The 13,856-nt window shown below is 41.9% G+C and overlaps 1 protein-coding gene across 1 annotated transcript in view; it reads right to left on the bottom strand.

The window, feature by feature from the left end:
- Nucleotides 1-732: 732 nt before the first annotated feature.
- disc1 (DISC1 scaffold protein) overlaps nucleotides 733-13,856 on the bottom strand; it is a 37,427-nt gene continuing 24,303 nt past the window's right edge. Inside the window, exons 11-14 of the mRNA XM_070840710.1 lie at nucleotides 10,990-11,233; nucleotides 8,919-8,963; nucleotides 4,525-4,647; nucleotides 733-2,520 (exon numbers count right to left, since the gene is read on the bottom strand). Coding sequence (XP_070696811.1) covers nucleotides 2,305-2,520; nucleotides 4,525-4,647; nucleotides 8,919-8,963; nucleotides 10,990-11,233 — 628 coding nt within the window. The 3' untranslated portion in view covers nucleotides 733-2,304. The remainder of the gene's footprint in view (nucleotides 2,521-4,524; nucleotides 4,648-8,918; nucleotides 8,964-10,989; nucleotides 11,234-13,856) is intronic.

The following is a 13,856-nucleotide window of genomic DNA, read 5'->3' as shown; positions in this document are numbered from 1 at the left end:
ATAGCGTGTGTATATATATCAATATATATGCTGAAACAAAGGACCTTAAACTGCATGGTGCTTCCTTTTTACACCAGGAAACATCTCACCCTGCTATATGTGCCTGCTGGAAACCATCTGGGTTTTTCTTTGTGGCCATTTTATGGCAGAGCTGCCACATGGGGCACAGTATGGAGCAAGCACAGATTCAATTATGAGGTGGGGCTGTGTGGCAGGGAGGTGTGTGTGTGCCAGGCTCTGTCTGCATGCTGCCTGGAGTTGACAGATGTGGAGACTTCTGGCCTGGCAAGTGGTTTGCAACCTGTCTGTAATGTGAGAAAGGCCCATTGTGCTGCTGCAGAAAAACCCTGAGCACTCAGCTGTGTTTACAGCCCAGAACGCAGGACTGCAGACCCGCCTCTGAGGATCCCTCAACAGCCCCCTGCTCTAAAAACACAGGCAGAATCAGATGGAGACAAAGCAACACCATCCTTTTTCCCCATCGTGTCCTATGTGAGGCAGCCTCCCAATTAGCCACACCGCCTCTGCTGAGGCAAGATAACAATAGAAGCTCATGTATTCCCTAAAGACCTCACTAGAGGACCTTTATTACTGTCTTGATGTCTCCTACATATCACCGCTGCCCTCACTTGCCTGGCAGCATGCCCGCACATCTTATACGAGGAAAAAATCACCAGAGGGGCTGTAACTCAACACAAGAAGAAAACAGCAGGACACAACATTAGGCAGAATGGTACATGCTGTAATTAGTGAGATGCTGTCAGGAATAAATATGAAATATGACGTAACAACTTAACGCTGCACAGTAAATTAAAACACTGATTAATAGGTGAAAGTACAAAAAATTCGAGCAAAAAGTCAAGTGACACTCAGTGGAATGGACAAGAAATATTCTGAGCTGATATAAAATAAAATAAAAACACAATCAGTGGCAGACATTGTTTTTTAGAAAAAAAACAAACAGCAGTTGCAAATACTTACTATCTTATTTTATCCTCCAATATTACCACATGCATAAGACTATTGAGACATGGATTTAAAATACAGAGCATCTCTCAAAGTATACACTGCTTTAAAACGGGGAGCAACACGGTCTAAACATTGCATTTTCAACACAAAGAAAATAATAAAGTGTTCAAGTTAGCTCACATTCTGTAGCACCACAAATGAGTTATATCATGGACAAAATTACATGTAATTGAAGTCCAATCGTACGGAAAACACAAAGGTGGCTGGCTGGCCTAAAAATGAAGCATACATTTTAGTTCATGTGCAAGACCGTAACAGATTGCTCACTCTGTCCTCGGACAGAATTCAAACAAATGGTTGTGGTGAGCGATTTGTGATATTTTTCGGCTTCAGTTCGGTTCATGTTTGTTGTTTTATGTTTTTGCCAAAGGATTTTAACCCTTTAACCTTCTGCTCAACCATATGGTAGAGCACATTTTGACTCACTATATCTTATTGAAAACATGCTTTACTTATGACATCTCAACCGTTTGGTAGAGACCAATATTTAAAAAAATGTGGGGTCTATTTTGTAATTAATGCCCCAAGGAAATAAGATATATAAAGAATAAATTTTTTCATTGTTTTTTTCTTGGTGAGGACGTTAAAGGGTTAAAGCAAGACTGGGCATCTTTTGAGAGAAGAAATAACACATTCTTACTCTTACAAAGCAAAATGGATATTCGTAAGAAAAGCACATCTGCTTAATTCAATAGATTCTGGTGATACAGCGTTACTGTGACTCATGGTGGCTAATGTTTTCTAACTTCTCAGACTAAAATGGCAACAAGTCGGCCAACATATTAATAAAATTAACAACAATCAAAAACCTTCATATAACCAAATAATTGCACAAAATGTGTCATGTGTTTACAGTAACTGTAAAAAAAAAATCAGCTAATTGTTTAGCACTAGTACAACATGACAAGACAACCTGTATAAATATCTTAATTAAAAAGTAATCAACATGTCTGCTCAGTGGCTTAAGGCACTCTTTACCTGGTTAAAGTTACGCTGGTAAGATGTGAAGTACGTTTGCTTTAAAGTGCCTTATATTTTGCATTTACATCAAAATCCTTCATGTGTTTTCCCATTGGTAGATGGATAAAATGTTACAGACTTTCTACGGCTTTGGACAAGAGAATTTCAGCAGTACCACAGAGGCGGGTTGCGCAGCCCTTCGAGTGAGGCTTTACAGGAAATGGATATGAGGTGACTCCTACTGCAAAGCTGAGGTCAGGCTCTCAGAGAGCCATTCTGTGTGTGAGTGGTCATAAAACACTACAAGCATCCATTTCAAATGTCCCAGCTGTCACTGAAGTACTGGTCCTCCTCCTCCTCCTCCTCCTCCTCCTCCTCCTCTTCTTCCTCTTCTTCTTCCTCGGTCCCATTTTTCATTAGGTCATCATCATGTAACTCACTCACTTCCTCTTCTTCCTCTTCCTCTTTGAGCTGTGCGAGCATGGCCTGTAAAGTGGCTTTTACTTCCTGAACCTCCTTTTCTAACGACTGTGCAGTGTGAGTTAAGGAGGAATCTGATGCTACAGACACAAACTGAGTCACACATCAATATGTAAATAAAAAGCATGCCAGCAGACAAATATCAGGGCAAATGTGACACTTGTGGGCCTCAATGGTTAATGGCAATAGCACAGGACAGCCATAACCTGATGAAGTCATCAATCTTCAATTTGGCCACCAAGCGGATTACTGGGACAGATCATCAAGTCATACCCAATTTAACCCCATCCAATACACTATTCATGAGCTCATCTAGTCTGGGTGGCAGTGTGGGGACCCAAGCAAACAGACTGCCCAGCTAAATTATTCATAAACCATCAATGAAACGGGTTAGAGGCTGTCAACAGTTGGGGGATTGTTTAACCTGCTTAGAAACTCGAATTAATCGTGTGAGTGTCCAGCTTAAGTGGCAAATCAAAGGGACGGCTTCGATGGCAGATGGGGCCTGATGGCTCGTTTTACTGTCTGAATGGACACAGATTGTCCTCATTCATAATTAACCAGCCGTTAAAGAGCTTTTCATGCATACTGCAGAAGGTTCGACGAGACTTCTAAGGCAACGTGGTCCAAATGGGACGACGGAGGCCAGAATTATGTTGCAAGACCTTTTAAGACAAACCACAAAGATTGACATCATTTTGCCTTTTCACCCGTCTTTCTCTTCCAGTCTCTGCAGTTGGCCATCAAACCTCCTTGAATTAAGAGCAGGACTTCAATTAAGACCCTTAGAAACTGGAGGTTTGATCTTCCAGTCACTATGGCAACAGTAGCATCATCCCCAGTTCAGTTTCTTTTCAATTTCTGCAAACCAACAATAATATTACCCTTATGTTTTCTTCAGGGACCACAAGTGTCCGTGACAAGTGCATTGACTTCAAACAGCTGAGATGAATGACATGTTAGGACACAAAAACGGAGAGGTGGAGAGGAGCTGCCCACCGCGTGTCTATCTCCGACTTCCAGACTGCACTGATATCACGCAAACAGTGGAGGAGCTGGTACTGACCTCTGACAGCACAGCAGGAGACATGAATCTCTAATCAGATGTGAAAAGAGTCCTGCAGAGAGTGAAGGACGTACTGTGTAACAGGCAGCTTTTAGAGATCCTAAAACTAAATAAACATCTTCAAAGGATTAGGAAATTATTTCTGGCAGCCCATGTTCAAAGAAGAGAAATGAGGCACGACACAAAATTAATAAACAAAAAAACCATCGGGTTAGGTGGCAAATTTTCTTCAACCCTGTGGTGAAATATTACCTTTCTCTATCTGTCTTAATAAGCACACAGTGTAGAGGGGAAAAGTGGAGCGAGAAAAACACCCTAATCTATTTCCAATCAGCTTTCTAATTAGCGCGGAAAATGATGTATTGTGACCTGTAATCAGCTCCAACACTTTCATTTGAGTCATTATCATGGATATTGTAATTTCCTCCGAGCCAGCAAGTGGAAGTGGGCAGACAGAGGAGGGGAGGGGAGGAGGGGTGAGGAGAGGAAGGGAGGGTCAGCAGGAGGATGGACATTAAGATATGATGGGTGCGGAGTCATTGCAGTGACATTCCTCTATCTGCCGCGGCACTGCCCCTGTCGGCCGACTTTAATTTCAACCCGTGGTGACTGGCAGCTCACATCAAGGACCCTCTAATAACCTCGCTTGGACTTTAACCATTTCATTTTCCAATAGGCAAGTCCAGCCTGTCAAGAAAAATCCTCTGATCCCAGTTTATCTTCAATTCCCTCTCTGAATGGACCCATAATGTCAGATAAGACAGGTTGATTTTTTTCCTGGAAAGGTAAAGTCACAGAATGCTAACATCAGTCAGCCTAGAGGTAGCTTGGATGTGAACTTTGGTTGGAGTCTGAGGGCCTCGAAGAAACTAGGTCCTTAAGATGAATGGGCCGAGACCAAAACACACACACACACACACACACACACACACACACACAGATACAGTTTATATGATGCACGTATATTTAGAGAGCAGTGAAAGGATATGGGTGAGGGCCTGATCCTGGTTCAGTATGGCTGTCTGCAATTCATCTTCCAAGGTCATTAGTCTGTCACTGATCAGCTCACAGCGCTCTGTCAGGTCTGCAGCCTCAGCCTCACTGCACCCGTCCTGGGGGGAAAAGGAAACGAGGAATGAAATCATGTATTAGGAAAGGACAATTGAAGCTGCAGTGATTCAAGCATGTATGTAGAATAAAGAACAGTAGTTTAGTTGTTTATTAATGCCAGAGATAAATCTGAAGGTGGACTATTTATGGCACAGGAGACAGACTTTAAAATGTCCAAAATCGAAGCAGCAGAAGAAAAGATACCACAGCCTTTAGTCTCTAGTATAGATCCTGCTCCAACAATCCCCATAATGCATCTGGATAGTGTTGACTGTAGCTGTAAGGCACAATAGCTATTGCTGTTTTACCTTTTTTTGTATCTTGCTTGTATTTTTCACAGGGGCTCCGCAACAAGTCTATTGATCTATTAAGATACAGCATCTTGTGATTCAAAATGAGCTTCATTAGTCGCCATAAGTACACAGTCAGCAATGATGCACACAGTAAAATATTGTTACAGCCCTTGTTTTGCAATATATTAGTAAAAAATAATCAAAACCATAACACACTGTGCAGCAGGGGACACCTGTGCGACAACACCTGTAGCGTTAGTGTTATTTGCTGTGTTAATTTTTTATATATACCATCAAACAAATAAAGTAGGTACTGTATACTTATATTACGCCACTTTTACACCAAAGAACAATGAGTGAATGTGTGTAAATATAGTTGTATATATGGGTTCATTGATTGAAATAATGGTATGGAGACCCACTTTAAATAATTGCTGTGATTCAAGCATTATAAAACACCTCTTTATATGAGCTGTGACCGCTTTATAATCATGAGTCAGAGCTCAACATGGAGCTCATCAGAGTTTTCCCAGGCTCATTTCATCTGTTTCACACTAAATCCCTGAAACTGTTTCAACCAGATACAAGTCTCAAGTGGACACAAAGAGAAAAAAAATAGGAGGCTGCCAAGATGTTTGTTTGGTAAAGTGCCAAGGTCATAATGTACACTATACACACCAGGGGGCTGTATGCACAACATCGAGTGGTGTATCAGATCACCTGAGGATGCTGCGAGGCTGACAGTGTGTGTGTGTGTGTGTGTGTGTGTGTGTGTGTATTGGAGGATGCTTGGGGATGTCAGGCTGGTGGAGGAGTACAGGAGTGCAGTAGGGCAGAGCATTCAGAGAGCAGAGTTGGCCATAATTAGAACAGGCCCCTTTGCAGACATCGTGTCCTAGTTTCTTCACACTTATCAAGCACAGAGAACACAAACACACACGCCAGAGTACACAGGCGCACTTCAAGCAAATAGACACACAGACACAAGCACGCAGACCCAGTGTTCTCGTCAAACAACACATAGAAAGTCTAATCTGAGTCATAGCTGCAGGTAGAAAATATCAACTCCCTGCAGCTCAGGGGTGTCAAAACAATCACTGTAAAGTCATGTCTCTGGTCTCTGTCTCTGTCCTGGAATAGCACTCCGTCTCCGGATGATGTAACACCCCAAAAGAAGAGTACAACAACAACTGCCCTGAGGTATGACGATATGTACAAGTCATCCCTGGTGCAATTAATAGTGGTGGCCCTAGAAATTGGTTATAAGGGGCCACTGCCACAATCTTGGGGTGGCACACTAAACGGAAGGGATGGCCTAATGGCCTAATGGGAGCGCCCATCCCCTCCTCCACACTTAATTTGAGTGTGTGAGGCACTTAAATGGACAAACAAGCACTAACAGGACCTATCCTTCTAAACCAAGAAGGTAGACAGTCAACGTATAGATTCACTGAGCTGTTTGTTTGTCAAGGTTAGGAGCGTCTTTAGCAGATAAGAGCTCCGTGTTTGTGTAGCTGATTGATTCTCCACTTCATTGCCTCCAGTCAGCATTTGTAAAGTCAATAGAACCTCAGGATAGAAAACAAAAGCTCACCATGCAGAGTGACACTGTTGAAAACATTGCTTGCAGTTTGTTAGCAATGTTGGATGTCTGCATACAAACCTTTAAAAAAAAAAACAAAAAAAAAACTGTCCAAATATTAAAAAGCTGTTATTTTATTCCTGGTGGTAATCTAATCTGCTACCTCTGCGTTAGACAAACAAGAAAACATCAGAAATGAGACTTCAACATGCTTCAACATGTCGATTCCTGTAGCACATGTGTGCTGATGTTATTAAACCAAACTAAGAGAATGCAGACTGCAGATGCATGAACTTTTAAGCAAATTGAGAAATGTAATATTCAGACTCATGTATGCACTGGTATGGTTATTTAAACAATAATGAGTGAGAGGCAGCAGGTAATTGTGTATGTTCCCATGGGTGCTGTTAGGCCCGACACTTTGCAACAGGCGGGCAATAAGAGCGATAATATTGCACTGGTGTTACACTCAAGGTCATAATTGCTTTTACAAATTAACAAAGTAGCTGAATCCATTTCAAACTCAAAAGGAAACTAACTAGCTCATGATTAAGTAGTGCCTTTGTCGTCACTGAATTGCCAGTAAGTTACAGGGTCCACATTTACAAACACTATCAGCTATAAATGACAAATATGTGAAATGTGTGCAGCGACAGTATGAGGTGATGTCCCAGTTCTGTACCGGCGTAGTGTTTTCACACTGGAAAAGCGACAAAATTACTTGAAAAAGTACAGTATGCACACTAAAAAACACTTTCCAATATCCTCCTGAGGTCTGACCACCACCTTGGTTTTTGATTTATGTTCCAATTTTGTACCACACATACTAACTGTCTCTACAGTATACTGTTGTAGTGCAGTAGTTAGTGTATAATAAATCAACATACATAGATATTTTATACTAACAGAAAATGATACAATATGTGTGCCCTCAGACATTTAATACATTTTTCGTTCTCCAAGATCTTCCTGGAACTGTCTCCCCTCTGTTCACAATTTACTTTATTGTTTTTCATTTCACTGTGGAACAATAGTCCATCAATAGAGTCCATCAACAGTGCACTCACCGCTAATCAACTGTTTTGTTAGTCTGCATACTGACAGTTTTGAGTATACTTGATTTTGTGGAAGTGGAATTGGGATGCAGCTAAGGTTTTTGAGTGTGTTGTTGGCGCACATTTCTGTCCCAAAATGCACAATTGTCCACAAGTTTTGGAAAAATACCCACCCATTCTTTCTTAGATAAGGTTTTTAACTGGGGGTAGTATTTATGAGTCACATTTTTGACCATTATCTGTTCATTTTGTATAATTTCCTGCTAATACAAAGTGAAAAATTTAATGAGAATTGTGACTATAAACAATTAGTATGCAGTAAGCATCTCTTGTCAGCACAGTCCTAATAGGGCTGGTGTAAACAAAACCTACCTGATTAACAAATCTAATCTAAAGCTGTCAGCGTTTAAATTTAACGTCTCTATTCTTGTGTGGCACTGTCGGTCAGTACGAAGAAGGGAATGTAAGGACCTTGGGAGGGCAAAAGAACAATTAGTGGAGATTAGAAGAAAAAAAAGGTAGTGCTAAAGCACACACTTGTACACACACGCGCACACACCAATCAATCTCCATTGTGGCAGCAGGGCAGCAGCTTGGCAGCAGCTAAGTGTAAATCATTTACTTAAAGTCATTATGGAAAGGAGAAAGAGGTCAGGCGCTCTGCGAGGCTGAGAATCCGGCTTCCTCACATTGCTATCACAACACCATCAAGACAAAGATATCAATACCACTCAAGAGTCATCATATCATTTGACTCAGTGATGCATCATACTTAATTGTGATTGGGGCATTTTATGCCAGCTAGCTTTTCAATAACTCAGTGTGATTCAGTTGCATAGTTCAGATGAAGACATACACATGAATACAGTCACTGTCCTCACCTTGTGCATGAGCATAAACAGGGGTCATATACTAACTAAAGAGAAAGCAAAGAAGAGTCCTGTGAGAGGCTCTTAAATACATTTGATATGCTCTACATGACATAGAGTGAGGATGAAGCTACAAGCCCCTGGCAAAAAGTCAGCATCCTCACCAGTTGTTGATGTGAATGAGTATAAATGTATGAATTTGCAGCGGGAAGGTGCCGAAAGGAGAGTACGTGCTCAGAAAAAGCCTCGCCCCTGTAAATAAAGGTCTGGTAAAAGGCCTTGTCAGACAGTGGCTGAGTCTTCTCATGTAGATCAGTATTGATCAGACGGTCAGAAAGGCGACAGAGGTCATGTTTACGTTTAGGTCAACTAATTGATTCCTCTGTGTCCCTGTAAGCCCGCCATCAATGTAACTGACACTTTAATTACACTGATAACATTCAACCATGCAGTGACAGTGTTAGCGGTACCAACCTCTGGGTGATTGTCCTCCATGCAGAACAAAAACTCTTCCAATTTCTGCAACAAAAAGGAAAACGTTTGTTGAGGCCACACAGTCATAAACCTACTCATGAATTATTGAAAATGCAATTATGTTGGCTATGTGTTGTATGTGTGCAGCATCATCATAATGAGAAGAGGTTGTAATTATTCATCACCAAAACTGACAAGGGGAAAATAGATTAACAGGCTCATCTGTACTGCAGGTTTCCTTTGTTAGTAGTCAAAGTGTGTAATTGTACATTCTTCACTAAGGAAGGATGTAATTACTGAACCTATTGGATGCTAACATATTGTTTGTGGCTTTAGGGGAAGTGCATTATTTAAAAAGCAGAGTAACAACAAATAATAATCAGCAAATTTTAACTATTATTTTCTAATTCTGTTTTTGTTGTAACAGCCTTCATCGCTCTGCTTCCCTCAGTAAACACACAGATGAACATCTATAACTTTTCATACAGGACCTACAGAGATTAGATCATTTTAAAAGCTACAGTTTTAAACCAGTTGCACGACCTGGATTGCCTTTGCTCTACCCAATTACATTCATCTCACAGCAACATATAATCTATTTTGCCTTGTAATTTTTAGCACATTTTTGCTTATTTGTCCAAGAACGTCGTTTCTTTTAATTGCATTTTGCTGAGATAAATTCAAAGCAAAATTGCAACTCATTTCCTAGGAGCATTTCTAAAGTGAGAGGACTTGCACTGGCATTCAGACATTCTAAAATCTAAAGTTTATAAAATGTATTTTTGCATCGTACAGTGAATTCAGAGAACATTTTGCTACATTAAGCTCCAGGGTTTCTAGCTTAGAGGACACAGAAAATAGAGCGCATAGGACGCAGACAAAAGAGAGAAATGGTTAGCTGTCTCACCTTTTAGTTCGTGGAGAAATGTTAGGAGGGGCCGGGCTTTAGGAGGAGAAAGAAAAGCAGAGAGAAACAAAGGGAAAGCAGAAAATAGATCCATGCAGTTTGTAAAATGCGGTCAAGCAGGGCAGGGAAAAAAGACATCAGTGCAAAGTGTGTATTTATGGTTGCACAGAGAAAAGACTGTGAAAGAGGGGTGCAACAGTGGGAGTTATTAAACATGAAAATGAAAATCAGCTTTCCGTATTAATACTTGCAAGTGGAAATTCTGCCAACAGCACCGGTAAAGATTATTGACAGATATCTGCTTATAGCCACAGTCCAGTAAATCCATACTTAAACAACTACTGTTGAAACTCATTATGTTAAATCACAGTCTGTGAGACAAACACACAAAATATAGTCTCACAAGAACACGTCTGGCAAGTGTGCTATTTTTTTTTATTAATGCTGGCTGCTCTGCTGGCTTTGTTCCTATCTCAGACGAGTCTGTCAGACTACGTGGGTGGAGGAAAGTGTGAGAAGAGGAGAGAATGAGTTGGACTCTGCCCCGAGGCAGTAGACCTCAATTCACTGTGGGATAGACCAGTACAGAGCACTCACATAAACACACACTCGTGCAAACGCATGCACGCCGCACACATGCATTCCCACTAAATGCATGTAATCGTGCAGAAACAGACTCTTAAATCTGCGCTCTGTAGAATGGAACTCTTCAAGGAAAGCATCTCCAAATGGTTGCCTCCCTCACGCCCACATTTTCCTCATTTAGAAATACCTTCAAGCAAACATGCTAATAGACTGATGCTCAGCTCACTGTAGTTGTTGTCATATTCTGACAACCGCTCCATGTATGGACAGAGAATGTCCTCTCATGTCAAGCGGTAAGACTGACCGAGCAGTTACTCTTTAGTGGAGGTCAAAATGCACACCACAATGATTTAAAAAAAAAAACAAAAAGCCAGTTGGTCTGAAAACAGGCTGTTCTCATTTGACCTTTTAGTGATAAAGATGTGTTCAAAATATGTAAGACTTCAGCAATGGAAAGCCTCAAAAGGGCATCTCTTATAATCTAGATACTCTAAATCTCGGTGTGTACTCATGGGTGAATGCACGGGCATTTAGATGAATAATACATTGTGTGCTCTTAACAAGTGGCTGTTCTGTTACCTTAGCGAACTCTGAGTTCTGTAAGTTGGCCTCGGGACACCAGCGCCCTCCTAACGCAGTCAGCATGGCGCAGTCTTCCTCTTCTTTGGTGCACGGCTGGGTCGGAGGACAAACTGTCGCAGCGGAGATGTCGTCTATGTCTGCGCCACTGCAGCTGGGAGTCCGCAGCTGGAGGCCCCGCAGGAACAGGTGACATGCCTCCAGGTCGGCCTCCCAGATCCTCTCCAAGCCTGGACAGCCACAGCTACACAGAGGACCAGAGCAGTGTGTCACACTAACCACAGCATACCGCATATGATGCAATACCATGCAATACAAGATACAATGTGATATGATAAACTACCTGACATGCAGTGTAATATAACATGCCATATATGGTGTGATAACCATTAGGAGAACAACACCATGCTGTAGAATACAACACAATGCCGTGCCATATGGTACAATACAGTACATGAATTATATGGTAGAGTATATTACTAAATATTAACATACTGTATGTATTATGTTGCGAGATCGAATACACAAGACTATAAGATGCTAAACATAGTATGATCACACTAATATCAGTACAACACCACGTACAAAATATTAACAAACTAAAGATACTCTGAGGCTCAGCGCGCCCGTCATGACTATGGGTTGCCGCATGCTAACTGAGCACAGTGCTTGTACAGGCACAGTAAAGGACATCTTTAATACCATCTCTATAATAAAGCACTGACAAAAGAGTGACAGGGGAGAAATGAATCATTCAAAGAATGTAATTCCATTGACAAAATGTAATGAGAGCGAATGTCCTCCTGGTACGTTGCCCTTTTCTTCAAAGAGCCGCAGCAGAGAGAGAGAAAAGAGAGCCTAGAAGTGCTCGTCTCTTCTGGGGTCACTGAGCAGGAGTTCAAGGGGAGGACAAGAAGATTGCTTTTTGTTTATTTGCTCACTGAGTTACAATCGGCCATCCCTTTTCACTCTCCCTCACCCTGACCTCAGTGGCATCCCAGATGTAAGTTTCCAGTGTAAAAACAAAAGAGAACAATTAAAGCAGACACATTTGACTGATTATTCAGAGAAGTAGCAGCGGAGTTCCCTGTTCTCTTTAGGCTAAGCTGGTCACCGTGTGAAAGCACACAGTTGTGTCCCACAGTGACACAACAGCATTTGGTGGTCCACTGTGGTGACGGTACCTCTAAGAGGATGGGAGGATAGTATAGTTGAATAAGTCTTTTTCGATTACCAAAAATAGGTTTTCCATTTCCCTTAAATGAAATCGCCTCCTCTGACTCACATTTGAGACCTCTGAACTTTACAAATATTCATATTTATTCCCTTTCTTCTTTCAGCGACCTTTAGATAACAAATAATTGTGGTCCCAAACGACACTTTCTGAACCAAATTCAATTTATCTTGTTAGGAATGCTTTTAAGAGATACACAAAAATGCAGATGCTCCACACTAAAGAGTGTTAAATTCTTCAGTGTGAGAAAAGCAAACTGCCTCTACTTAACTCCGCAATAACAGCCTTGTTTCCAGGAATCCATCTTGTGTAGAAAGCAAACTGACGCTGACAGGATGTGGGAACAAAGATGTGGGTTTTGTATGTACAGTGTGAGACGCATCAAACATCTTTAAAGGAAGAAATGTCCTCAATTTCTCTGCTTGTGCTGATTTCCACCCGAGGAAGAGATTCTCTGTCACAAACATTAATTTTCACAGTGACCGACTCAGAATGATAAAAGCACATTAATTTCAGCACAAATATACTTATATAGAATCTGACATAGATATTCAGTATTTTCACCAAGAGTGCCTCCCTGCTGTGCAGCTACATTTGAGAAATTGCTCTTCCTCCATCATGTGTAAACAAACTCAAAAGCAAAAAGCACCCGGACAATATTGTTTAATCTCTCCCTCTGTTCCTTCCTCTCTCTCATTGATGAGGCCCCCTGAAAATTGAATGCCACTTGTTTTCCAGCCCATCTCCTGCCTGAAAAGGCTGCCAACCTCTGTACCCTGCCAACGCACGCCTCTCAGCCGTTCTGTAACCTTCATTTGGCGCACAGACAATAGAAAAATTGCTCGACCCACCCCCCCCCCTGCCCTCGCCAATTCACCACTCAACGCCACTGTTTCTGAATTCTGTTATAGTGGGGACGCACCCAGTGAGCCATGCCATTGTTATTTGTCTCTTCTGAAGTGTAGAGGGACACACACACACAGATATGGGTGGGTACACATGTGTTAACTTACACACACACACACATACCCATAAATCATTCTCTGCGGGGATTCGGTGTTGTACTAGCATAAATTCCTCTAAAAATGTCAAAGCTAGCCTCATCTATCACAAAAGCTTCTCTTCAGTGACGACCACAATTCTTTACAAATAACTGGCATCTGCACTGGGGTTGTAAGTGCTGGAAATTCACACACGTGTCAGCGCCTAAGCATCCCTGTGATGGTGGCGTCCTGGTGCCCGTCAGTATAAACTCCGTGCCCAGGGGTTAATTGGTGGCAGCGGCTTGGCCTGCCATTTGACAGTGGCAGGGTGTGGGTGTGCTGCTCCTCTGATGGCCCAGTAATAAGAAGGAGAGACAGTCAGGCACACTCCTCCTACAGTCTCAAGAGCCCCCCTGCGGGACTACTGACTGACAGGTCTGCTCTTTCTCCTCAAGGCATTATGTACGCACACACAGACCGCTATGGAGAAAGGGCTAGATGTAACTGTTGAATGAAGGAGCAGCGGTCTGGTCCTGCTGGTGCCAGTAAGTTCTGTTTCAGTCTCCAGACTGAAAAGGCACAAAGAGGATTCACACAGTGTCTAGCTATTATTCTAAACTCCACTCAGCGTCAGGCCATATGTTCAGCTG

Source organism: Pempheris klunzingeri, chromosome 12 (assembly GCF_042242105.1).
Source record: "Pempheris klunzingeri isolate RE-2024b chromosome 12, fPemKlu1.hap1, whole genome shotgun sequence".
Classification (NCBI taxonomy): domain Eukaryota; kingdom Metazoa; phylum Chordata; class Actinopteri; order Acropomatiformes; family Pempheridae; genus Pempheris; species Pempheris klunzingeri.
Note: the sequence above shows the minus strand (reverse complement) of the source record. Positions and strands in the feature narration are given on the sequence as shown.